The 25,487-nt window shown below is 33.0% G+C and overlaps 2 protein-coding genes across 2 annotated transcripts in view; both read left to right on the top strand.

The window, feature by feature from the left end:
- Positions 1 to 1,026: 1,026 nt before the first annotated feature.
- Positions 1,027 to 11,562, top strand: LOC134241414 (neurogenic locus notch homolog protein 3-like; the record flags this gene model as incomplete). Its single annotated transcript, XM_062723468.1, has 5 exons — positions 1,027 to 1,131; positions 1,275 to 1,511; positions 8,185 to 8,326; positions 10,648 to 10,781; positions 11,540 to 11,562. Coding segments are annotated over 5 exons (641 nt in total), but the record flags the coding sequence as incomplete, so codon positions are not given.
- A 5,245-nt stretch (positions 11,563 to 16,807) lies between these two features.
- Positions 16,808 to 25,487, top strand: part of LOC134241413 (sushi, von Willebrand factor type A, EGF and pentraxin domain-containing protein 1-like) — a gene marked incomplete at its 5' end in the record, with an annotated part of 34,123 nt that continues 25,443 nt past the window's right edge. Inside the window, 8 exons of the mRNA XM_062723467.1 lie at positions 16,808 to 17,027; positions 18,351 to 18,572; positions 19,209 to 19,339; positions 20,287 to 20,483; positions 21,676 to 21,803; positions 21,962 to 22,099; positions 22,719 to 22,856; positions 23,801 to 23,975. Coding sequence (XP_062579451.1) covers positions 16,808 to 17,027; positions 18,351 to 18,572; positions 19,209 to 19,339; positions 20,287 to 20,483; positions 21,676 to 21,803; positions 21,962 to 22,099; positions 22,719 to 22,856; positions 23,801 to 23,975 — 1,349 coding nt within the window. The remainder of the gene's footprint in view (positions 17,028 to 18,350; positions 18,573 to 19,208; positions 19,340 to 20,286; positions 20,484 to 21,675; positions 21,804 to 21,961; positions 22,100 to 22,718; positions 22,857 to 23,800; positions 23,976 to 25,487) is intronic.

The raw sequence follows: 25,487 nt of genomic DNA, 5'->3' as shown, positions 1-25,487 counted from the left end.
ATATATATATATACGACTATATGCAGAGTTATGATGTATAAGGATGTCTTTTTAAAAGTTCATAATTCCTGGGTCAGATGTTTTGGTGTTAGGGTGGAGCTTTTTAAAAAATAATGGTACAAATGCATGATATCTTTTAGAATATTCTTTTCTGCCCATGGGTATTAAGCAAAAATATTGAGTACGTGGTTATAATGAGCAAGGTTGTCTCTTCCAAAACTGGATTTTATGGGCTTTGAGTCGTTCTTGTGTTAGAGTTTGGTTTTCTCTTTGCCAAATTGTCTTTATCAAGAAATTTAGCACCCTCTTTGCCTCTTCGTTCGGAATAAATTTTCGTATTTTGTCGTATTAATCTAATGTCAGTTTACTGTTTATCCATACATGATTATCAAACTTTGTCCATTGATGCACATTTGGGTCCGTTGAGAGTTTACAGTATATCAACGCACTTAAAAGTAGGAGGCTATCTTGACCTAGTTTTGAAATTTTTACGCTACACCGAAATATTTCAGTCACAAAATGGCTTTTGCCTTTAGTCACATTTCCCGGCCGATGCTCGTAGACTGATGATAATCGGTGGCATTATCCGTGGTGTGAGTGATGCCCCAACATCGGTCCATATCGGTCTAGTAGTCCTTAAAATATCAGTCACATTATCCAGCAATGGAGTATACGGTGGGCAACCATTGCGTTTTTTGATAAAAATGGCGTGGTTGCCGGCCGGACTTGCAAAGGCCCAATGATGCATTGCTTATCATAAAACAATGATCCAGGGTAATCCGCCGATGTATATTACATCATTAATACATTGGTGATCATCGTTCGTACGTCGGTCGACTATGGGCCAATGTTTGATTGAACATCGACCGATGATTGGCCGATGTCTGTTTTTTCGCACTTAACTCGTTGATACACTGTTTGCATGTTCTAGCTATGGAACTTTAAATTGTCCTTAGAAGTTTCGTGTAAGATGTTTTACTACACTTCCTACTTTTTATTATATTGATTGAGATGTGTTTTTAACAGGTACTTCGTGTGAGACTAATCTTGATGTTTGCCGATCCAATCCCTGTTTCAATGGAGGAACCTGTGTTTCGAATGGCAATGGCTTTCACTGTACTTGTCCCTCATGTAAGTTGAGGACCCGATGATATCATTTTTTCAGTTCCAACTCCTTCAAATATATGTTTGTATATTTGAACAAGGAGAGAAAAACAATGAAATTTATAGCAAGATATTAATGTAATGTTTTCATTAATATTTTGACTTTGTAGTGAGTAATTGCACGATGGAAGCAAAGCCAGGAAGTTTTGTTGTTGCTGATGATAAAAGTACATTAACAGGAAAGAAAAGTCTAGATTTATGCAAACAAGAATGTCTTGGAGATGGACAATGCAAAGCTTTATATCATACCAGAGGGTTCTGCTATATCATTAGACAAGATGCTACTCCAGAGCAGTACACAACTGATACCGCTTCATACTTCTCCAAATCCTGCCTATACAAATATTGTAAGTATGAATATGCACTGAGTAATTAAAAACAAACAATTTTTATTTTTGATATTATTCTGATGGTTTGTCCTATTTTCAAATAAATGAACAGATACACGTTGTATTATCACCTTTTGTGATTGTGGTGTGGAAATAATCCCTTAATTGTTTAATCCGGACACATAGACGCACAATATGCATACATGCACTTTTCACGCATGCAATGAAAGTTGATGTAAGAAATAAGTGATTTTTAGAATAATTGATATGCAAAAATTTGATCAACTGTAATTATCAGAAATTTAAAAGTTAATGTACACTTAAATAATTATGATTTAGGGTGGGATAAAAAAAAAATGAGATCAAATTTTATATCTGCTTACATGAGGATAGTTCGAAAAGTTAGTTAACCCTGACAATCTTTATTTGACATTTTATTATACATATTAATTTTTATTTGAATTATGTCTAAAGTTTAAAGTGATTTAAATGTATTACTCAATTTAAAGCAATATGAGCTGCATTTTTAATCTTTTTTTTTTTTTTTTTGCTGTTACACGTAAAGCTGTTAAAGCGTGCTTTTATTATAAAGTTGTTTGTTGTAATTTAAAACAAAGCATTAATTTGTTTTTAGAAGTATTATAAGATTTCTGAACAATTTAATGTATAGTATCATGTAAGAATCAATGCTGTACAGGATGACATTTAATAGATTTTGCTTTAACTCTTTACAACTTGCTGAACTGTTTTGCAGCATACACTTGATGTTCACGTCATAAAAAAAGAAATTTACCATTTCCCCGCAAGCACCTTATAGCGTGGTACACGTTTCTCTAAAGTTTAGAGTAAATAATATTATGACGTTATATTTTAATACAAAAATAACTTTTCTTGTTTTATGAGATTTTCACAAGTATAAAATAATCCGACTTAACTCAATATGAGTTAAGGTAGTTCGATCCTCAGGTTTATAAAATTAGCAGTTAAGTAATAAAAAATACTCATAAAAATAGCTCTGAATCCACAAAGTTATGTAAATTTATCCACAGTATTTCTTTAAAGTTAAAGGTCAAAGTTAATCATATTATATAGGGAAAATTGTAAAATCTCCAATATGTTTGCAGAAAAAGCGAATTGGAATATCAGCTATGCATTTTCTAATTGCAAATTGATCAACAAATATATTTTAGGCTAAAAAACGATAGGTATCCAGGCATTCAGAGAAATTGTCATGATTTTTATACTTATTTGGTATTTTTTGTCTTCTATTTCCGTCATGTATACTGTAATACATAGTGTAAAAGGCTTTTGCTATCACTGCAAGACACCATAAATCACTTCTTATTTCATATCATGCTAATAAGCATTGGTTTCTAAGGCTGGATTCAAGAAAATCTTGTTTCTCTAAAACCGTATTAATTTTTTCCCCTTTTATAGGGTAAAAATGTCAACTTTTATAAGACCTTTTCAAAGACTTCCAAAGACCTTGAATCTTACAAAGATGAATAAAATGAAAATTGTTGCATGAAAAAATTTCACTTTCAAGCTTAATTTTGATGCGTTTCAAATTAAATGTTAATTTTTGGAGTTATGCTTCCTGGCTGAGGATCGGATATCCTTAAGTCCCGTTATGGAGACAAATACTGAAATAGAGATAAAAAGTTCAGGGAAGATAACTCTCACTTGCAAATGCACTGACTACATTTAGCCACATCTATTACGCATGTGCATTTGCTCTTCCTTTCCATCTTCCGTCATCCATTGAAGTTCAGCATCGAATTTAGTCTCAACAATATTCATCTTCATCTTGTGTTCCTTTGTCTTTCCAACGACGGAAATATGAACATATTCAGGGCAAATAGATCCTGGACTAAACGCCCATCCATATTACCCGATGTGTGAATAATATCTAAAGTATCAACATCCCCAACGAGGATATTAACCACGTGTGCAGCAACCATCGCAGTAGATGAACTCTTGTTTGTGAACATGACCTCAGTGTATCAATACCTTGGTGAAATCAAACCAACTTTTCGTTGTTATTAAAACCAACGTTTACAAATAGTGCCCACATTTATGAGACATTACAAATAGCCACCATGCAGTGATCACGTGCCTGTTGGATCCGCCACAACATAGATCGGTGTCACATATCATCGGGTTCGGACTGCAAAATATTCTATCCATCATGGCTTCCGTGTAAACATGTGTCGGTAAAATTGTTTTAATTTTTGTTAATATTTACTTGCCATTTAATTGAATTAGTTTGTGCATCAATCAGCTGATCTCTTGACAGTCTTGTAAATTTTTACACTTTTGCTTGTCTTGATATATATGCTATTTATTCAATGTTTATTTATTTAATTTTGCTTTGACATCACCTAATATTTACTTGCCATTTAATTGAATTAGTTTGTGCATCAATCAGCTGATCTCTTGACAGTCTTATAAATTCTTACACTTGTGTTTGTCTTGATATATGCTATTTATTCAATGTTTATTTATTTATTTTTGCATGGACATCACCTCGATCATCACCACCATTGTTTGTGCCTCCATGTTTTATACTGGTTGAGAAAAATTTTTGAAGTAAGAGTCACAGATCAGGGAGTGTGAGAGGTTCCAGATTAACAAGAGGTAAAGCTATGACTGATTGAGAAGGGAACCATCTAATGATCAGGTTCATATACCATATATTTGGTAAGATTTGGGTTTAGTGAAGTTTGTGTATATTGTGATGTCTATATGTGTTGTAAATAGAATTTCATTTGGATACTATAAAAGGAAATGTTCATAGTGAAAAGTAAAGTATTTTATGATGATGAATTTGCGCAATATAATGCATGAAATGTTAATTTTACAAATCCTTAAAAGTTACAAGGAGAATGGAATTATTTTCTTGAGTAAAATATTCAGTGTCTAACGTTTACAACTGCATGCTCCTTGGATGTTCCATGACGACATCTTACTTTGGGGGGGGGGGATTCATCTAAATTCCATTGGATTGTCAGTTAGTAGGTGACAAAATTAAATAACTAACTACATAAATAAAATAATAAATAAATGAAATAAAATAAATGAATAAATTCCAAGGATTCCTTATGGAGTGTTAGAACTACTTAAACATTTCAACAAACTTGTCAGGAAATAGGAATTCCAATTAATGCAGATTAATATTGAAGGCCCAACCACTTATTTAAAATAAATAAATAAATAAATTCCAAGGATTCCTTAGAGTCTTAGAAACTACCTAAACATTTCAACAAAATTGTCAGGAAATAGAAATTCCAAATAATTCAGATTAAAATGGCAGGCAACACATTGTATTTAACATAAAATAAATAAATGAATAAATAAATTTCAAGGATTCCTTAGAGTGTTAGAAACTACCTAAACACTAACAAACTTGTCAGAAAATAGAAGTTTCAATATTAATTCAGGTTATAATTGAAGGCCCAACCACTAATTTAACATTTCTTGTTCTAGTTATAAATTCCACAAGCCAAGTTGAGGTTCAAGTTCAATTTATTCACTCAAACCATATAAGTGGTACATGAGGTTCAACTAATTATGTACAATATATACAAAAAATAATATACAAGATACACATGAAATGGCGGAAATACATTCTTATGAAGTAACAAAAATAATTATGCCAAAACATATTCATTCCAGAGCACATTTGTAAAGAGTTAAAATTGGTTTGGCTGATTATTGTCTATTTCAAGAAGCCCACCTTTCAAATGCAGTATTGTTCAATGCTGTGGCCTTTGTCATTCAATTTTGGCTAAACAGTAAAGTTTTATCAGGAAGTATGGCATGTAGCTCAAGATTTTACATTGCAGCTTTAGCCCATAATAAAAAAAAATAATAAAAAAAATAAGAATAAAAAAAAAATAATAAAAAAAAGATAATAATAATATTAATAAATTAATAAAGAGATAAATAAATATATAGACAAATAAATAAAATTAAGTTAATTAATTGATTAAATAGATAAAAAAAAAAAAATCCACATTTTGTCAAACCAAGAAACATCTTCATTATTTGAAATACTTCACATCTACTTGTCAATTAGACCCAACATTCCACGTTCAGTTTATTTTCTTAACTAAGCGTGAAGCCTTCTCGTCATTCCAATTTACTTTAATGCTACAGAAATTTATTTCATTTGTTGGCTTTGACACTAAAACATTTAAGGGTAATACTCTTAGAATTTGGGGGGCTACACACTTTAATTTATCAGGCTTGTCTGAAGATTATATAAAGATTCAAGGGAGATGGAAGTCCATGCATTTCAGACTTACATTCAATTTTAGTCAGTCAGACACTTGTCAACACCTTTTTACTGTTTTTCAACGTATCCTAAGGTTGCAGGCACCTCTGTCATGGTATCGATTATTGCATCATCTTTAAAAGTATTATGCAAAAAACCACACATTCATCAATTTAAATAATGCGAATTGGACAAAGAACAATACAACATCCATATCAAATGGTTTGGTCAACAAGGAATGACCTGGAAAAAGGACCAACCATTCAAATATTCGAACTCTGGTGTCATAATACGACAATTTACCCCACATGTCATAATGATTCATTGTGGGTAATAGTATTCAGGTTCCATGTCCCTTTGCCATCTACAAAAGTTTATCAAGTTGTCTGTCTGGTTTTCGATTATGTTTAAAACCAAGGTTAAAATTTATTGGGTCACAAATACTGCCAAGAAATTATTTCAGGCCCATGTTGTCACACAAGGCTTGCATTAGGATAAATAGTTCATTTATACTGGTTCATAACCACAAGAGGTAGGGGTATATTCACTACCCCGATATTCAACAGGGCTCATCAAAATTGTATCCAGAGGGTGTCCACCTTTCTCATAGAGTACATTCTACCATTATCCTCTATACCATTAAGTGTGACATAATCAAAATAATTTGTCAAAATTTCCAGTGCTACCTACCATTTTCATTTAGTTATTGATCATTACATGTATTATTGATATTTACAACTATTGATCTTTTGAACTATTGAACAGTTATTGATCATTACATATATTATTGATCTTTGCAACTATTGATCTATTGAAAAGTTATCGATCATTACATATATTATTGATCTTCATATAAATTTCCCTAGTTCTACGGTATACTGCATATATATCAAGCAGTAATTAATTTTGCATAACTGTAATAAATAGCAGTTTTGTCATGGCATGGGCAAAATTTGCCGCATGTGGCGGATGTCTTCACATGCCGCGCTTTATTAGCTCCCATGTGAAGACATATGGCCGAATTTTGCTAGGAGCTCGCTGCTGATCCTGTTATCTTCCAGGGCCAGTTGCCAATAATTGAGATTCCGTCATTGTGCCATTGCTATTGATTCTACGTCATATACTATTGATAAAGTCGACGTAGACCATTGTCTTTGTAATACATTGCTACCTGCTCATTGCAATTCATTTATCATTCAATATCATTGTATATCATTGTATATCATTGAATATCATTGCATATTATTGCATAACATTGCATATCATTGAATATCATTGTACCCATTGTGTATTAATTATTCAATATACACTTTGTGTACATCATTGGATTGATACTTTATGTACATCATTGTAGAGATACCTTGTGTACATCAATGTATTCTTTGTATTGATGATTCATTTGACTATTGATTGTATTGATGATTGATTTTGACTATTGATTGTATTGATGATTGATTTGAATATTAATCAATAAAGCCATGACAAAAACTGCCAATCATTCTCAATCTATTTTGTCGACATAACAGGAAATTGGCATTAAATTAAAAATTAAATGAACTTTTTAAAGTGCGTGAAAATGCGTGGTTGCGGGGAAACGGTATATGCGTGATTTTGCGTTAGAAATAGGAAATGGTGCTTGCGTTAAAACGCGTGACTGCGGGGAAGGGGGTTAATCAAAGCTTATAGATTCCGGTCGGCAGGGGAAAATTCTTCCAGAGCACCTGTGATCCCACCTCTTATGTTTTGGAGGTCTTTGTTTGCTCTGCTCCTATTTTGTATTGTTTTGTGGACTTATGAACTTGAATACCATTCGTAATCTCCATAATTTATTACTTAAAAATCTTAATCATAAAATTCCCGTCTTCAAATTTGCAGCTTATATCGCTTTACAAATCATCATTTATATTGTAATCATGGACTAGACTTACAGCATTGTAACGTCAAAACAGACTGTCATGGGTTTCTCAAAATTTCTCTCTCTACACATTCCACCCACAGTCTAGCCCAATGCCAACTCATTAAGAATGGTTTTTCATCACTTGAAATGTATTATTCTTACAATTGTATATGTAGAATAATTTTGTTTGTAAATGTTTAGCTATTTTTATAGCCTAAATGTGCTTTCATAAGATCAGCATCTGTGAAATGCCTATCAATTCTTATGATTCACATGATTTTATTATCACTTTTAATATATTTACCCACTTTTACCTGACCAACCGTATGTTCACAGTTGGTCCTCGTCTGATTCAACATTCTTTTCATTTGTGACCATTACACACACTTTACAGCTATCTTCTCAAATATTTCCTGCTCCAAATAGCATTTTCAGAAATACAGAGGGAAAAAGCTTTAAACATTGTGACTCGGGTGAACATTGCTTGATTAACTTTTTATCGTGTTGTATATTGTTAGTATATAGTGGTAACCAGTGTGAGACAGACTTAGAAGATAAGTGTACACCAAACACTTGTAGTTCTCATGGAATGTGTCAGGACAGAGCGGGAGAGCACCCTGTCTGTCTGTGCCCTGTTGTTGGGGAGTACTCCCAACCAAGGTAAGTACTGCATACCCACAATAGATGTCGCGCATAGTGTTGGGGTTTTAACGAGGCCCAATCTAGTTGGAAATTAGAAAAACAGAATGATAAAAATTTTTAATTCTTGGAAATATATTTGTATGTATTGAGCCAAGAAAAATTAGAATGAAATTTTGATACCTTGCCTTTATTGGAGTCGAATGGAGGCACTATCAAGATATGGACCATGTTTCGTGTTTTTATACATAATTACATAGTAAAACTCCCCAATAAACAAAGAGATTGGCAAATTAAAAAAATATATGATGAAATTTTTTGTTTTTCATATAATATATCATGCAATTTTCATTCCTCTTTTAAAAAATGAACAGAAAATTAGAGGTAGCCTTTATTGTAGTGAAAAGAGGGCATATCAAAACACAAAAATAAGAATTATTTTATCAAACTAGATACTTTATAAGTCACAAAAGGGGTACATTTTATCAACAAACAATTGTAACACTGTATTAGTTTCTAAAAAATAAATAATTCTTACATTATGAAATAATTTTTTTTCTCCATGCTTTATTTTTTTTAAACAAACGACGTTAATGGGAAAAAGGGGGATGGGTGGGCAAATTTACGAATTTTACTGATATCATACAATATATAGAAAAATAAAATATTTTGGGAGTTGCATTTTAATGATTCATAGATTTAATTTTTACTTAAGCTAATCCATGCATATTTAAGTCCTAAATACAAGAGGGTGCGTATAAACAGTTCAACATGTTTCAAGAGAAAAATTGTTTCTATTTTTTTGCAGTGTTTGTTTTTTTTTTCTAACTCACAAATTGAACTAAAACAAGATAAAATTGATCAATTTGTATAAAAAAATCGATACCTAAAAAAAGTTATGTTCCAAAGTTATTTATTTATTTAAAAATATTTAAAAAAAAAAACATGTAAATAATAGAATTCGAAATGCCAGAATGAACCAGCTTTCAACATGCACAGTCTAAAGAGCTACCAGGTATGCAAAATCAGCGAAACATTTTAGCGCAATTTGACGTCATTTTCAATATCTTGACCGATTCCGACTGTTCGTAAAATTGGAAGCATTCCATAATATGCCGTGATCTTGACGTGTAATAGAAAAATAAGGTAAGTTTGTTTAAGATGTTATGCTATAATTACTGTTATACTAATGTACAAATCAAGAAGAAGTCAATTGTTTCTTTTAAAAAATATGAGCAAGTTTTAGGAGAGATTGATAAAACGATTTTGATGTCTAGTCGGTTTTGTTACTACGACACAAAAATGCGTATGAGGGTATTTTACGGGACGTATATCATTACAATGAAGTGCATTGAAGTGGTTAAATTTTCCGTTCGAATGGGACGTTTTGAGATCTCTTTAGAACGTTGATAATCATATGAAGTCACGCCTATTTCTTTAGAAAGGGATAAAACGGTCACATTGTTTATATTCGAATACCTGTAGGTACGGGTATTCGAATACCTGTAGAACAGGTTTTCCGTAAATATAATAGCCAATCAAATTGACGATCTACATGAACACCGAGTAAACACGTGTTCGACCAAAACATTTGTTTTGGTAGCTCCAATAGACAGGATTAATTCAAATTAAATATGTGGATATTCGTTGCAATGCGTGTTTACAGAAGCAAGGAGTCTCTAACTCCCAGTTCTATTTTTTAAAAGCTCCATTTTAGTGCATCTCATGTTGCTAGTCACAGAGAGTGGATTGTCCAAAAGCATCATTTCTTTCAAGTTTCTAAAGAAATGGGCGTGTCATTAAGTAACAATTGACGTCCGATAGGAAACACCCAAACTTTCCATCCAAACGAAATATTTTACCACTTCAATGCGCTTCATTGTAATTTGAGCTGCATTCTCTTTTTAATAAAAAAAACTTTTTTCAGATGAAATCTTATTTTTGAAAATGTGCAAATAAATTCAATTTTGTATTTAAAGAAACACCAAAGAATTAGTCATTTTAAAGAAAACAAGAGCAGAAAAATTGGATGTCTAGTCTAATTTGTTACGGCTGAAAGTTTTGACGTTTTTACGCTTAAACGACGTAGATAATAACGTCAGAGATGGTTATTTTGACGTTACAAAATCAACCCCAATTCTGTGCTCGACGTCAATTATATTTACTTAACGATGCTTATTTCCCCCCAAAACAAAGCTTAAATTGGGATATATTTGTTACACCCATTTATGGAAGTCTCAGTCTGCGTCTCTGCATGCATTATATTAATATTAATATTATGTGACTGAGGGCATCCAGGATGTTAAAAAAAACCAACCAATATACATGTATATACATTGTAGATGTGACTTGGTAAGGAATCTGTGCGATCCTAACCCTTGTCTACATGGGGCTGAATGTCGCTCATGGGGTGCTGTCAGGATACAATGTATCTGTAAACCTGGCTACTCAGGAGTGGATTGTTCTGTTGATATAGGTAAGTAGCAAAAGTCACATTGATATATACTCACCGTCAATAGAAACGCAACACCCTAATTTTAGGGTGTAAATTATATATGGGTTATAAATATGTACCAAAAAAGTTAGGACATCTTTTACTTTGCCAAATCAGTTATTTAACGGTTGAATGAATTTCTTTCCATTACCGGAAGTTGCCTTTTAGCCCTCTTAATAGAAATCACAATTTTGCATTTTTAATAAAATTTTAAACAATATTTTGGGTTTTCAAGGTTTTGTAGCTGTTAATCATAAGTATCGTACTAAAATCCCGGGAAAAATCATTCTTTCTTTACCGGATGTTATGCCTATATTTCCTAAAAATGACTGATTTACATCCCTTATTCTGGAAATTCTCAAAATAAAGAAAAAAAGAGCTGCAGATGCAAATGTACACTATATAACGACTCATCAGGCTCATGTGTTTCCATAGCATAAATGACAGTTTCTAGACCGGAAGTCCAAGAGTTGCTACACTTCGCCAACTTAGAGAAAATTCGACCGCAGTATCTGAAAAACATGCATTTAAAAATGCCCAAGAATATTATTTTGCTCAGATTAAGACATTAATAAAAATAATGCATGGTAGAAATCGTGTTGCATTTGTCGTATATGGCGGACTAGCACGTTTTAATTAAATGGTCAGAAGGGGGGATGTTTTAAGAGTTATCGGGAATTTGTTTCTTTCTAAGGTTTAAAATTAACATTTAATGTTTAAATGAAGCATTGATTTTTTAGGTAACCTGAGTAAACTCAGGTGACCTATTGCCATCCGTTTTCGTCCGTCGTCGTCCGTCGTACGTCGTCCGTCGTGTGTTAACATTTGAACATTTTCAGCTTCTTCTCTGCAACCACTGAACCAATTTCAACCAAATTTGGCACAAAGCATCTATGGGTGAAGGGGAACAAAAATTGTGAATTTCATGATCCCTGACCCCTTGGGGCCTGAGGGGTGGGCCCAAAACCACTAAAATTAAGGCAATCTTTAAAAATCTTCTTCTTTACTCCTGGACATCAAGCAGTCAAACTGTTTGCATGATTGTAATCAGCATTGAGTCCTTTACAAAAAATGTGAAATTCATGGCCCTGGGGTCAGGGGTTCTAGTGCTAGGGCGGGGCTAAATAAGTATATAGTGAAAATGCATTATTTCTTTGGAAATCTTCTTCTCTACTCCTGGGTATTAAATAAACCAACTAAGTACATAGTTATGATAAACAAGAGTGCTTCTACCAAAATTATGAATTTTATGGCCCCAGGGTCAGGGGTTCTGGTGTTAGGGCGGGGCTCTATTGATTATATATAGGGAAAATACATGATTTCTTTGAAAATCTTCTTCTCAGCCCCTGGGTATTAAATATACTAACTAAGTGCATAGTTATGATGAACAAGAGTGCCTCTACCATAATTGTGAATTTTATGGCCCCAGGGTCAGGGGTTCTTGTTTTAGGGTGAGGCTCTAATGATTATATAGTGAAATGCAAGTTCTTTGAATATCTTATCCTTTGTTCCTGGTTAATATGCTAATGATCTAATTACATATTTAAGGGCAGGATTTATTTTATTTTCAGTTTTACAAATCCTCCGCTCAAATACAATCGCTGGAAAGTTGTTACATGATACTCAGGTGACCTATAAGGCCCGTGGGCCTCTTGTTATCCTGGTGAGCTTGAGATAATAGATACCACAGAGTCCGACACTTCTGTTTCATACTTGGATATTTTACTTGAAAAAGACACTAATGGTAATCTAACAACCAAGCTATATGATAAATGTGATGACTTTAACTTTTCTATCGTCAACTTCCCTTACTTTTGCAGCAATATACCTTCTCACCCGCATACGGAGTATATATCTCAGTTGATTCGATACGCAAGAGCATGCTCTACGTATGAACAATTTCTAATACGAGGTAAATTATTGACAAGCAAGTTGACGAAACAAGAATATCAGCAGTCTCGTTTAACGTCATCATTTCGTAAGTTCTGTGGCCGATACAATGACCTTGTCAGCAAATACAGTTTACCATTGAGTCAAATATGACTGACGTTTTTCGTAACAATTGTTAGTCCATTATTTATACACTGAATTGAAGACGGATTTTTTCCGTTATTTCCTGATCATGACAAGGAGCACACAGCGGATGTGACCGGTCGGCAGGGAATGCTCAATCCTCCATGGCACCTGATTCAACCTCTGATGTTTCAGGGGTCCGTGTTTGCTGTGCTCTTATTAGCTCACCTGAGCCGAAGGCTCAAGTGAGCTTTTCTGATCAAAATTTGTCCGTTGTCTGTCGGCGTTGTTGTCGTTGTCGTTGTCGTTGTTGTCGTTGTCGTAGTCGTTGTTGTCGTCGTCAACTTTTGACATTTTCATCTTCTTCTCAAGAACCACTGGACCAAATTCAACCAAACTTGGTACAAAGTATCCTTGGGTAAAGGGGATTCAAGTTTCTTCAAATGAAGGGCCAGGCCCTTTTCCAAGGGGAGATAATTATGAATTGGAGAAAAATTAATGACATTTTCAAAAAATCTTCTTCTCAAGAACCACTGGGCCAGGAAAGATGAAACTCATGTTGAGTCATCCTCAGATAGTGTAGATTCAAGTTTGTTCAAATCATGACCCCCGGGGATAGGGTGGGGCCAAAATGGCCGATCAAAGTTTTACATAGGAATATATAGAAAAAAATTTAAAAAAATCTTCTTCTCAAGAACCACTGGGCCAGGAAAGATGAAACTCATGTGGGATCATCCTCAGGTAGTGTAGAATCAAGTTTGTTCAAATTATGACCCCCGGGGGTAGGGTGGGGCCAAAATGGCCGATCAAAGTTTTACATAGGAATATATAGGAAAAATCTTTAAAAATCTTCTTCTCAAGAACCACTGGGCCAGGAAAGATTAAACTCATGTGGAATCATCCTCAGGTAGTGTAGATTCAAGTTTGTTCAAATCATGACCCCCGGGGGAAGGGTGGGGCCAAAATGGCCGATCAAAGTTTTACATAGGAATATATTGGAAAAATCTTTAAAAATCTTCTTCTAAATAACCACTGGGCCAGGAAAGATGAAACTCATTTGAGATCATCCTCAGGTAGTGTAGATTCAAGTTTGTTCAAATCATGACCCCCTGGGGGTAGGGTGGGGCAAAAATGGCCGATCAAAGTTTTACAAAGGAATATATGGGGAAAATCTTTAAAAAACTTCTTCTCAAGACCACTGGGCCAGGAAAGATTAAACTCATGTGGAATCATCCTCAGGTAGTGTAAATTCAAGATTGTTCAAATCATGACCCCCGGGGGCAGGGTGGGGCCAAAATGGTAGATCAAAGTTTTACATAGGAACATAAAGGGAAACCTTTTAAAATCTTCTTTTCAAGTACTTCAAAGCCAGGCTTCGTTGTATTTATAGGGAATCATCGTCAGGTAGTGTAGATTCAAGTTTGTTCAAATCATGATCCCCTGGGGGGGGAGAGAGATGTAAAATTCAAGCCCCCCCCCCCCCCCAGTTTACTTTCAGTTCTGATTTTTCCTAGCCAATTGCTCAGTTGAGCGATGTGGCCCCTGGGCCTCTTGTTTTGTATTGTTTTATGGACTTTGAGATTGAATACTGTTCGTTATCTCCATATCCTTCTTTGTAAATTTTCTTTTTACCTAAATATATTCATTTTAATTGTTATCATTTAACTTTTGAAGGTTACACATAACTCTTAAAACATCCCCCTTCTTGCTATGAGTCATTTTGAGGAAATATAGGCATCACATCCGGTAAAAAAAATAGAAGGATTTTTTTCCTTGGACTTTAGTAGAATACTTATGATCAACAAATTCAAAACCTTGAAAACCCAAAATGTTGTTAAAATTTTATTAAAATTGCAAAATTGTGATTTCTGTTAAGAGGGCTAAAAGCAACTTCCGGTAATGGAAAGAAATTCATTCAATCGTTAAAAAACTGATTTGGCAAAGTAAAAGATGTCCTAACCTTTTTGGTACATAGTTATAACCCGTTTATAATTTTCACTCTAAAATTAGGATGTTGCGTTTCTATTGACGGTGAGTATACATTAAACACATTGCCTTAAAATATATCTTAAATGACAGATTCATGCGAATATGGTCGAAGTAGGCTTTATAATTGTTATTACTTTGGTATGAACTTCCTCCAAACACTCGTCAAGAATAAAACAATCAGAGGTTTAAATTGTAGATCATATGCAGTCTGTTTTTGAGCATCTCGAGATGCATCATCAGTCATAGGGCATAAAGTAATTAAGAAATGGACCTGCTTAAAAATTTTAAACTGGCATTCAGAAAGTGAAGATCAGATGCAGCATCAAACTCCATTACCTTTCCCTTCAGGCCTCAAACTCCCATTTGAACTTCCTGTATCCACCAGTTATACATACAAAACATTTCGAAAATAATTTTCATGTTGTTTAATTAAATACAATATATTTTTAAGTACATTTTACATGTATGATTCCTTAATCCAGATGTTTAGCTAATCGGGATGATTTGCTTTCCTCTTGAACACATTAAGCATTTTTAATAAAAAATGTTACATTTTTATTTTCTGGTAAAATACCGGTATATGCAACTTTTGATCCATAAATAGTAAAGGGTTGATATTTTAACTAGGGATGTCAACGAAAGTTCATTTGATGAGTTGATATTCGAATACAAATTTGTGATTCGAATATTTGGTTTTTAAGTTTAAGCATTAAATAGAGAGAAAAATCTGACAAGTTTTATTTGAAATTTAATGAAGTTTGTACAGTTGACATGAATAAGATTTTATTGGAAAAAAATTTAAAGACAGTCTTGTTGGATTACTTTAAAAGTGTGAAGAATGTAATTATTAGAATAAATTATTCTTTGATCATTTAATCAGTGGTATAACGTACAGTACCAATAACCTACAATCCGTTTGTATTCTTGTAAGGACACAGTTTTACTGAAAACACATGGATCCCTTGTTTATGTATATATCATTGAAAATAATTATCGGGAAATTACTTCACTAAAATTAATTGATTTTAATTGTTCTTCAGTAGATAATTGTTTAAAGTGGTATAAATTGGAGTAAGTAGTGTAGACTTTGGTAAGACGACCAGATAATCTGGAACAAACAAAAGAAGCTTTTGAATTTTTAAAAACAAATTTTCATTACATTTTATATGTATACTCTTCATATACTCTGTAAAATTTTAAAGATATAATTAGTTTGCATTTACAATACTCTACGTAAAAGTTTATTCCAAAATAATGACATACAACATATACTGGCTGACAGGAGAGTTAAAATATATACTTTATAATGCAAAATGTATTTATTTTATCGAATATATTCGAATATTCCTATCGAATATTCGAATATCAATTATTGACAACTTTGACATCCCTAATTTTAACATATATATATGTGGAGTCTCAATTCTCTGTGTACAATAAAGGTCAAGGTAATATTTTTTTTTTACTTGACAAAATATTTAAAACAACCGTTCAATTTTCCGTTCTGCTGGTTTTTTGTAAAGCTTGAATGATATGTTTTCTGTTAAAAGAACATTTACTTTAGCATATTTACATAGTAACAAAAGGGCTGCCATTCAAATCAGCATCACAGAAGTTTGTAATACATATCAATCAATAAATTTTAATAAGGCACATTTTTACTCGAATATCTTATTCCATATCCTTTTCACAGGGGTTTGATAGGCCATATTTCAAACCATATATGCAAAAAGAATGTGGGATTGAATTTCTTTGATATCAAGTATGAAGTATGTTTTCAAAAAAAAAAATTGAATGTGAGGAAAATTTGGGCTATAGATCTAATTATTTTTAAATGCTTTAAGCCAGCTGCTTCTCAAAACTGTCTCTTTCTAATAATCATCACTTACTCTTGCGTGAGTTTGTATAGTCAAGAAGCTCTATGTTTCAATTTCAAAAGCCCTCAATGATAGGAAAATTATATTTTTAATAATATAACATTCTGTAATATAAAACATTAATTTACTTTAGATGATTGTGGTTCAAACAGAAATGGATGCTTATATAACAGTACATGTAAGGATGGAGTTGATAGCTACGTATGTGAATGTGCATCAGGGTTAAGTGGCAGACATTGTCAGGTCACAAGAGATTTTTGTAGTGGGTCACCATGTCCTAATGGTGGGTGTGTGAATGACTACACAACACTGTCACCCAAATGCTTCTGTGATTACCCATACCAGTTAGGTAATATATTTTTTTATACCCCACGCAACTAGTTGCGGGAGGTATAATGTTTTTGACCCGTCCGTCAGTCAGTCAGTCAGTCAGTCAGTCCGTCAGTCAGTCCTCTTTTTTTGTCAGCGCAACTCCTCATAAACCGCTGCACAGAATTTCGTCAAACTTTGCAAGTATTTAGGACACAATGTGTAGATGTGCATATTACCAGGAAATTCCGATTCCGTTATTTTTTCCGGGAATTTCCGCACTTTTTAACTTAGGCATTTGGCCATACCTTGAATATAGAGATGAACAGTTTGTCAGCGCAACTCCTCATAAACCGCTGCACAGAATTTCGTCAAACTTTGCAGGTATTTAGGACACAATGTGTAGATGTGCATATTACCAGGAAATTCCGATTCCATTATTTTTTCCGGGAATTTCCGCACTTTTTAACTTAGGCATTTGGCCATACCTTGAATATAGAGATGAACAGTTTGTCAGCACAACTCCTCATAAACCGCTGCACAGAATTTCGTCAAACTTTGCAGGAATTTAGGACACAATGTGTAGATGTGCATATTACCAGGAAATTCCGATTCCTTTATTTTCTCCGGGAATTTCCGCACTTTTTAACTTAGGCATTTGGCCATACCTTGAATATAGAGATGAACAGTTTGTCAGCACAACTCCTCATAAACCGCTGCACAGAATTTCGTCAAACTTTGCAGCTATTTAGGACACAATGTGTAGATGTGCATATTACCAGGAAATTCCGATTCCTTTATTTTTCCAGGAATTCCCACACTTTCCAACTTAGACTTTTTTGCCATATTTTGAATTGAATAGCGATGAACAGTTTGTTAGCACCACTCCACTTAAACTGTTGTACATAGTTTCGTCAACCTATGCTGATATTTAGCACATATTCCATTATTTTATCCCAAAGAGTTTTGCATATCATTCAAGAAAATTTCTCAACCCCCCCCCCCCCCCCCCCCCCCCCCACTTCAAATTAATGTGTGGATTTGTATATTGTCAAGAAATTTTGATTCCATAATTTATCTAGAAACTTCATTCCACATTTAAATGTTCTCATATGCAAGACATTTTGATGTGAAGATTTTTTGCAGTTATTGCCCTTTTTGATCTATACTATGTATTTAAAGTGCACTGTGCCTTTCATTATGTGTTTCACCGTCAAGTTATGGGGGAGCGTGGGGTATGTGAGCTAGCTCACTTTTTCTTTCATTTCTACATATAATGTCTTTTAAAATTAAACTTTGAAGCACAGTCAAGTATTGTCATTATTATCCTAGAACAATCAGTACTCTTGATTTCATATCACAGGAAATAATGGTCAATGTGAGAAGATGGATCTATGTAACAACACTGACTGTAACAATGGCACCTGTAATTCACTGACTGGGAAGTGTACCTGTGATACAGGCTTTGAAGGTTCTAGTTGTCAGCACAGTGTAGATGACTGTAAGGGCATGCCTTGTAAGAATGGATCAACGTGTATAGATGGACACCAAGATTACAGTTGTAAATGCATGTTAGGATTTACTGGTGAGTGTTTGGGTTGTATATTGTAATTCATCTTAATAATTGATATAGATCTGTATGATAATAAAATCCTGCATAAACGAAGAAGGTAAGGGGGCATCATGGTACATTATAATAATCGAAATACAAATTGCAATATATCTTGTTATATCAAGATTTTACATTAACAGGTTTCTTAATAATTAATTTTGTGTTTTAGGGAAGAAACAAATATTTAAGCATTTCTTTTTATAAAAAAAAATTCCTATTGTAGTGACTGTATTTATAGGTATTTTCCAAAACCAGGTTTATATCAAAATGAAAATTAAATTTTGCATATTTAAAAGATTTCAATTAGTTCTGTCATTACTTCACTGCAGAAATACTCTAGTTTGAAGCCAGAATACAAACCTTTACAAACCATAAAAAAATTAATTTATGCATAAGTTTGAATTGGTGTATCTTTTTGACCCTCACGGGATCATAGTACTTCAATATATGTATGTATTTTTTTTACCCCCTTGTAAGTGTCGTATGGAAAAAGGAATGATAAAGTTTACTTGCTTATAAATATGAACTGTTTAGAAAAAAAAACTTATTCAAAGAATTAGTAGTTTTAGAAAATTTGGTAGAGTAGAGTGTTTCATTTATTTCCTTTAGGAAAAAACTGTGACATGGACCAGGCGGACTGTCCAGGATCCTGTAACATGACAACTACACAGAAAACTGTAGATAAAATCAACGAATGTGAATGTCTGTGTAAGCCAGGATATACAGGCCAAAACTGTACAGTAAGATCGATTCACCATGTGACTTTCGCCCACCATGGATCTTGAATCAGTTTTTAACGTTTTGGCTTCTTCTTATGAATTGTAATCATCATATTTAAGAATGAAGCATCTATATGAGTGAAGAGAAATGGAATAAATATTTTGAATTTCATTGTCTGGCCAAAAATATGTAAAAATCACTTTGACTTTCACTTATATGGAATATTTTTCTTGAAGTGCTATTTGAAATATACCTGCGTAACAAGTCTGTGTTAACTAGCACTTGTCAAATATAAATATGCCTTGTCTTCATAAAATCTGATGAAATTTACTGACAAATTTTAGGGGGATTCAAACTTTACAAATACAATAATACGTTATTTCTTACCACAATATTTACATTCACTGGACTGTATTAGTCACCTACTGATAAAATCCGAGGGGATTATTAATATCCTCTGAGTCTGTTCATCTGTTAAGCTGTCTGTTAGTCTGTCCCACTTTCTTTTCCGCATTTTTTATCCTAAACGTTTGCAGATAGTAATCTGATTTCTGATATGTTAGTGTATCTTGATGTGTTACAGAACAAGTTTGCATTTCGTTCTACTTAATTATTTTTTGACGGAATTATGGCATTTTTAATTTTTTAATACAGCGTAAAATTCTGGGTTCACGACCGGTTTGTGCTGCACTCATTTATGTTCCAAAAGAGATTGTCATGTTAAAAATTATTGATTTGACACTTTCTAGGTAACGTTTTGTGGCAAACCAAAGTTTATTTTTTAATTTGTTTTTTTTTCACTATGTGAAATGAGCTGTTCTGATCAAAGCATGACTGCGCGCATATGTATTTTATCTGCAATATCTGAGACCAATTTTAATTCCCAAATAAACAAAGAATGCATTTCGTTGTTTAAATGATTACCAAGAAAAAAAATTCTGTTCTTTTAATTTTGAATTGAATAAAGGAAGAGGTGGATGAATGTGGCAGTTTTCCGTGTAAACATGGAGCTACCTGTACTGATACGGTCAATGACTATCACTGTAACTGTACTGAGGGATGGGAGGGAAAGAACTGTGACCAACAGATTAATTTTTGCATGATAACATTCCACAAATGTCAAAGTGGTGATTGTTATAACTTAATTGACGACAGATACTGCCGGCAAGTACCCAATTAAAACAATTTTAAGAATTTTAATTTTTTTATTTAGTCTTTCTTGTATCTTAAAATTTTTAATAATAAAGAACCTGGAAATCTGAATTTTACATAATTCATGTACGTTATTGCACTTGCAAATATTTAAAGTAATCAACCCTTTTGATATTGAGAACTCATACAGAAGGTGTTTATTAATGCCCCCGTAATCGAAGATTTGGGTGTATATAGTTTTTTTTTTAATCTGTTCAACCGTCTGTCTGTTTGTCCGCAGAAACTTTAACCTTGCCCACAACTTTTGAATGGGTGAAGCTATGGCCTTTATAATTTACATATGTATTTCTTGTGACAAGGTCATTCTTTGGGTATCAACATATTTGACATTTTGACCTTGGAGATTGACCCATTTTTGTAAGAATTTACCAACCTTTATCTCGGTCATAATTTTTTAACTGTTGGTGCTAGACTTTCATACTTCACGTGAATATTCATTCTGACAATACCTTTTAATGGATATAAATATTTTTGACCTTGAAATTTAAGTTTAAACCACTTTTAAAAAACTTTTTTTGTATTTTTGTTTGTTGTTTAACGTCCCTCTCCAGAATTTTTCACTCATATGGAGACGATACCACTTGCCGGTGGAGAGCTAAAAATCTTTTTGTACCAGCACCTTAGCTGCGACACAGGGCCTCAATGAGATTCTAACCTGCGACGTAAGAATTAACTCTTTACTCCGCGACTCTTTCCACTGCGTCATGCAGGCGACTGTGGTGAATAGTACAAGTAGGACCATATATTTTCAGACTTCAACAAAATATTTTGTATTTGGAAAATTCGTTATTTATGCAAAATATCTATGAAGAATTCTACATATTTAGCAATATTTGTACTGCAATATGTTTTAAATAAGTCAAGAAATCTGATGAAAGAACTTAAAATTTGAAGAGCATGCTAAATAAGTAAGACATGAAACATGAAAAAATTGATTGACTATATTTTTTCTAGATTAAGGTCATCATTATCATCCTTAAATTTGGAGACGACAGTAATATTCTACATATAATTATAATGAATTTGTCAGGAAGAAAATCGTGTGTATTCTGACCCACATGCCTCTTGTTTATATATTTTTAGTGGTTGAAGTCAAAGGAAAACTAATATATGAATAATTGTCCCATGGTTTGGGTTTATATAGATGCAATGCTGGTACAAGAGGTGAGGCATGTGAGGACATTCCAGATGTGTGTAATGTTATTTCCCCATGTACATCAAGGGGCATTTGTCAAAATGCAAATGGAACAGCAATATGTTCATGTCAAAATAGTGAGTAACCTTTTTTAAAAGATGGTACAAAAAGTAGGTAATAGTAAGATACATTCGTTTACAAGAAGATACTTGCGTTACTACACAACTATATTTTTTCTCGTGTTTGTGCTTCATTTCATTAAGAAATTCCTATGCATATTATTTTACTGTTTCAGACTATTCTGGAGATTCCTGCCAGTTATTGAAAGACCTTTGCAGAGGTAAAACAAATTGTTTGTATCAGGGCATGCCTAATACAGGAGGAACATGTACAAATCTGCCAGCTGGAGGCTTTAATTGTGCTTGTCAAACTGGTAGGATCATGTCATAGTACATTTGTGTTATGATGATCGATTTTGGAATTGTTACTTACCATGATAGCTACACACTACTCAGTTACTGAAATTAAGGTATTTATTGTGAACAGAGGTCCTTCAAAGACAATAAATTATGGGTTAATTAATTAAGCAACACTGTGCTGCAAAAGGAGTAATATTTTTAAAAAAAATAAGAATTTTTAATGACACATGAAAATTTCGAATTCTTCATTTTTTTGGTTTCTAAAAAGGACAAACCTTAAAGAATACTTTTATGGAGAAAGAAAAAGTATCCTAAAAGAAATACATGATTTTGACACATTATTTGACCTAAGAATTTTTTTTGAAATCAAACTTTAATGGATAAAATAGAAAATTTTCTGAAATCTAAAATATAGTGCAGAGTTTGCTGTAGCGATTACAGAGAAAGTACTAGTATCTTAATTTCTGCTCACTTTTGAAATACTTAGCTGAAAATACCTCGATTATACGAATTAAGAATACAAAACTCTTGATATCAGTTACATGTACTAGACCTTCTTAAATAATGCCATCAAACAGTTAGATTAATGTGAAAACGACGACTTTCTTCAAAATATTCATTCTTTTTTAATAGGTTACACTGGAGGGACTTGTCAAACTAAGGTAACCCGCTGTTCCACATTGAATTGTGGATCTGTTGCAATGTGCAACGAGGAGATTAGTTGTTACTGTCCAGAGGGAAAAATTCTCACGGAGAATAAAGTTTGTAAAAGTATGTATTAGTATCTTGTTTTCTTGTTTCTTTGTAACTTATTTCTGCAGTTGTTTTTCACTATTAATCCTTGTATAAACAAAAAAGACATTATATTGTTTTTAATTTTTTGTTTGTTAATATACAAAGTGGGTAAAGGTATGTTAAACATTGTTTTATTGATCCATGTGTTACTTTGAAGGAAGAACCCATCTTTGAAGAAATCTTGCATACAGACGGCTGTAATGATTCTAGCTAATTCAGGGATGATCGATTAATTGTGTGGCAGTCAGATCGGTTTGATTGCTAATTACCAGATACCTTGGTTTCTAGAGCATCTTATTGGAGATTCAGGGGCTCTTGTTCGAATCCTGGTCTTGTCAGTCTTACTTATCTACAGTTACATATTGTGCCATGACCAGAATATGACAGGTTAAAAGACCTGCAAGAAATGAGTCTGGGTTGGTGTCTTTAGGGGCAAAGTTTATAAGGAGGGTAGGAATGTGGCATTTTAAAATTGTTTCGAACACTTGCCAGATAGGTTAGTCGGTAGAACACCAGACTGAAAATTCAGGGAGCCTAAGTTCAGATCTTGGTATGGTCCGTTAGATTTTTCTCCTTTTGGTTACAACAGAAAAGTTTTTCTTTCGTTAAATAAATGAGAAGATATTTAGTGGATGTAAATACTTTATTTTAACCCCAAAAAAGTCTACACTCAAATATTAAGATTACTACGGGTATGCATCAACCAATTCATGGACAATGATCATAAAAGCAAGCCAGTGGATTCTCATTAAGTGTCTTGAAATGAAATACAGGTGATTCTTGATAGCTAAAAGTTTATTTAACCACATAAAACAGATTAAGAGTCCAACCATTATATACATGTAGTAATCGATCTGATAGTAATATTCGTAGTTTGCTGTATGAAATTATAAATTGTCATTCCTCTTCTTTTATTTTAGCTCCATCAAATGATTTTGATATGCTGTTTGATAATCTGATTGGAGAAGAGGGGGCCTCTACCACAGCTGTCCTGTCCAGTGACCTTGAAAAGGAATCCAGTTTGTCCTTCATGTTATGGGTCAGGTTTCACAAAGATCAAAAAGAGACTGCTGATGCTGTTTTGTTTAAATTGGGGTATAATGAAATTTTTAACACAATGTTAAGCCCATGCAAACCAGTGATTGAAAAAAAAATCGCTGATTGAAATTTGTCCGTGTCCCTCTGTGTGTCATTTAATAACAACAATTTTATTGGTTATTTCAATTTAACTCCCCAATCCTTTCAAATAAGGTTTTAGGAGATCATTGCTATGGAAAGTTTGAGTGTATATTAAAATCCCTTTGTATGGACAATATTTAGTTCAGTTCAGGTTGATTGTAAATGGTATCACAAATCATTTTTTTTTCAAATTTGATCTATTGATGCTCATTCTGATGATAGCTAAAAATTCTGCGTCTCACTGATCTGAAAAAAAAAATAGGACGGATATACCTTGCTTGCAGAGGGTTATATAGATACACTCACATAAGAAATGGTTGTGTATAAAGTTGAAAAGTCGTAAGTTGTTATGCTTTGATTGTGAGGATTTTTATGAAGTTTCGGAATCTTATATATATATATATATATATATATATATATATATATATATATATATATATATATATATATAGGATAGTTCTAATTCATTTTGGCGATGTGGAAGATTAAAAATATCTAAAATTGATATGATTATGATTTTGAAGAATTTCTTTCTTAGAAAGGGAAGTATGAGTATAAGTAGGATTACCACTTGTAGAATTAAATCTTATTTCTTCTAAAATACAATTTATATAATAAATCTCACAAACGAAGACAATGTTGTTACCTGCTTTGTCAGCAGGGACCAGTACGTACTGATCATGCATGTTTTTCCATTTATATGTATTCATAAATGTAAGGTTGATATGTTAGCTGTACTAACCATCTTAGGATATTACTTAAGGTAGGTCGCGGGTTTACTGCATAAAAATTCTTACGAGAAAACATATCCTGAAAATTTGATGAAATGTTCCTTAGAATTTAAAGCGTATCATCTGCAATTTTTATTAAATTTGCCTAAGTAGTTTTAATGTTATAGTACTGTAAACGCGGTGTAGTTTTAAATCCTTTTTGACGCTTTTACCGTTGAAATATATGGGAAAATGACGTTTATAAGCCAATTTTGTGAAGATAGTTTCTTTTAAAAAGGTTGGATAACTTTTTAAAGATGTAGACGAATTATTCAGGAATTTCAAAATGTCAAGATGAGGTAAAATCAAAACCATTAATATAAAAAAATCAATATGTCTTCTCGCTAGATTTTTTGCTAAATAATTTCAAAGTTTTCTTTTAAAATGCTAAAATTTGGCGTTTACGGCATTATTAATATCTACAACGTCATTTGTTGAACGTAGTAACGTTTACAGTACGAGTATAAATATGAATATATTGACCTATGGAATATGCGAGAATTAAAAGGTGATATCGATACAAAATTTAATTTTATTCATCATTTAATTTATTGCGGAGACATATTAGGATGACCAGCAATTAACTTATTTTCACTAGTATTGTGAAATTCATATTCTGATCACAAAGTCAGAATGAACGGTATAAATAATCCTCGTG

The sequence above is a fragment of the Saccostrea cucullata genome, unplaced genomic scaffold (assembly GCF_032062105.1).
Source record: "Saccostrea cucullata isolate Sc308-1 unplaced genomic scaffold, CSIRO_AGI_Scuc_v1 ctg2946, whole genome shotgun sequence".
Taxonomy (NCBI): Eukaryota; Metazoa; Mollusca; class Bivalvia; order Ostreida; family Ostreidae; genus Saccostrea; species Saccostrea cuccullata.
This window is presented reverse-complemented; position numbering and strand designations above follow the sequence as displayed.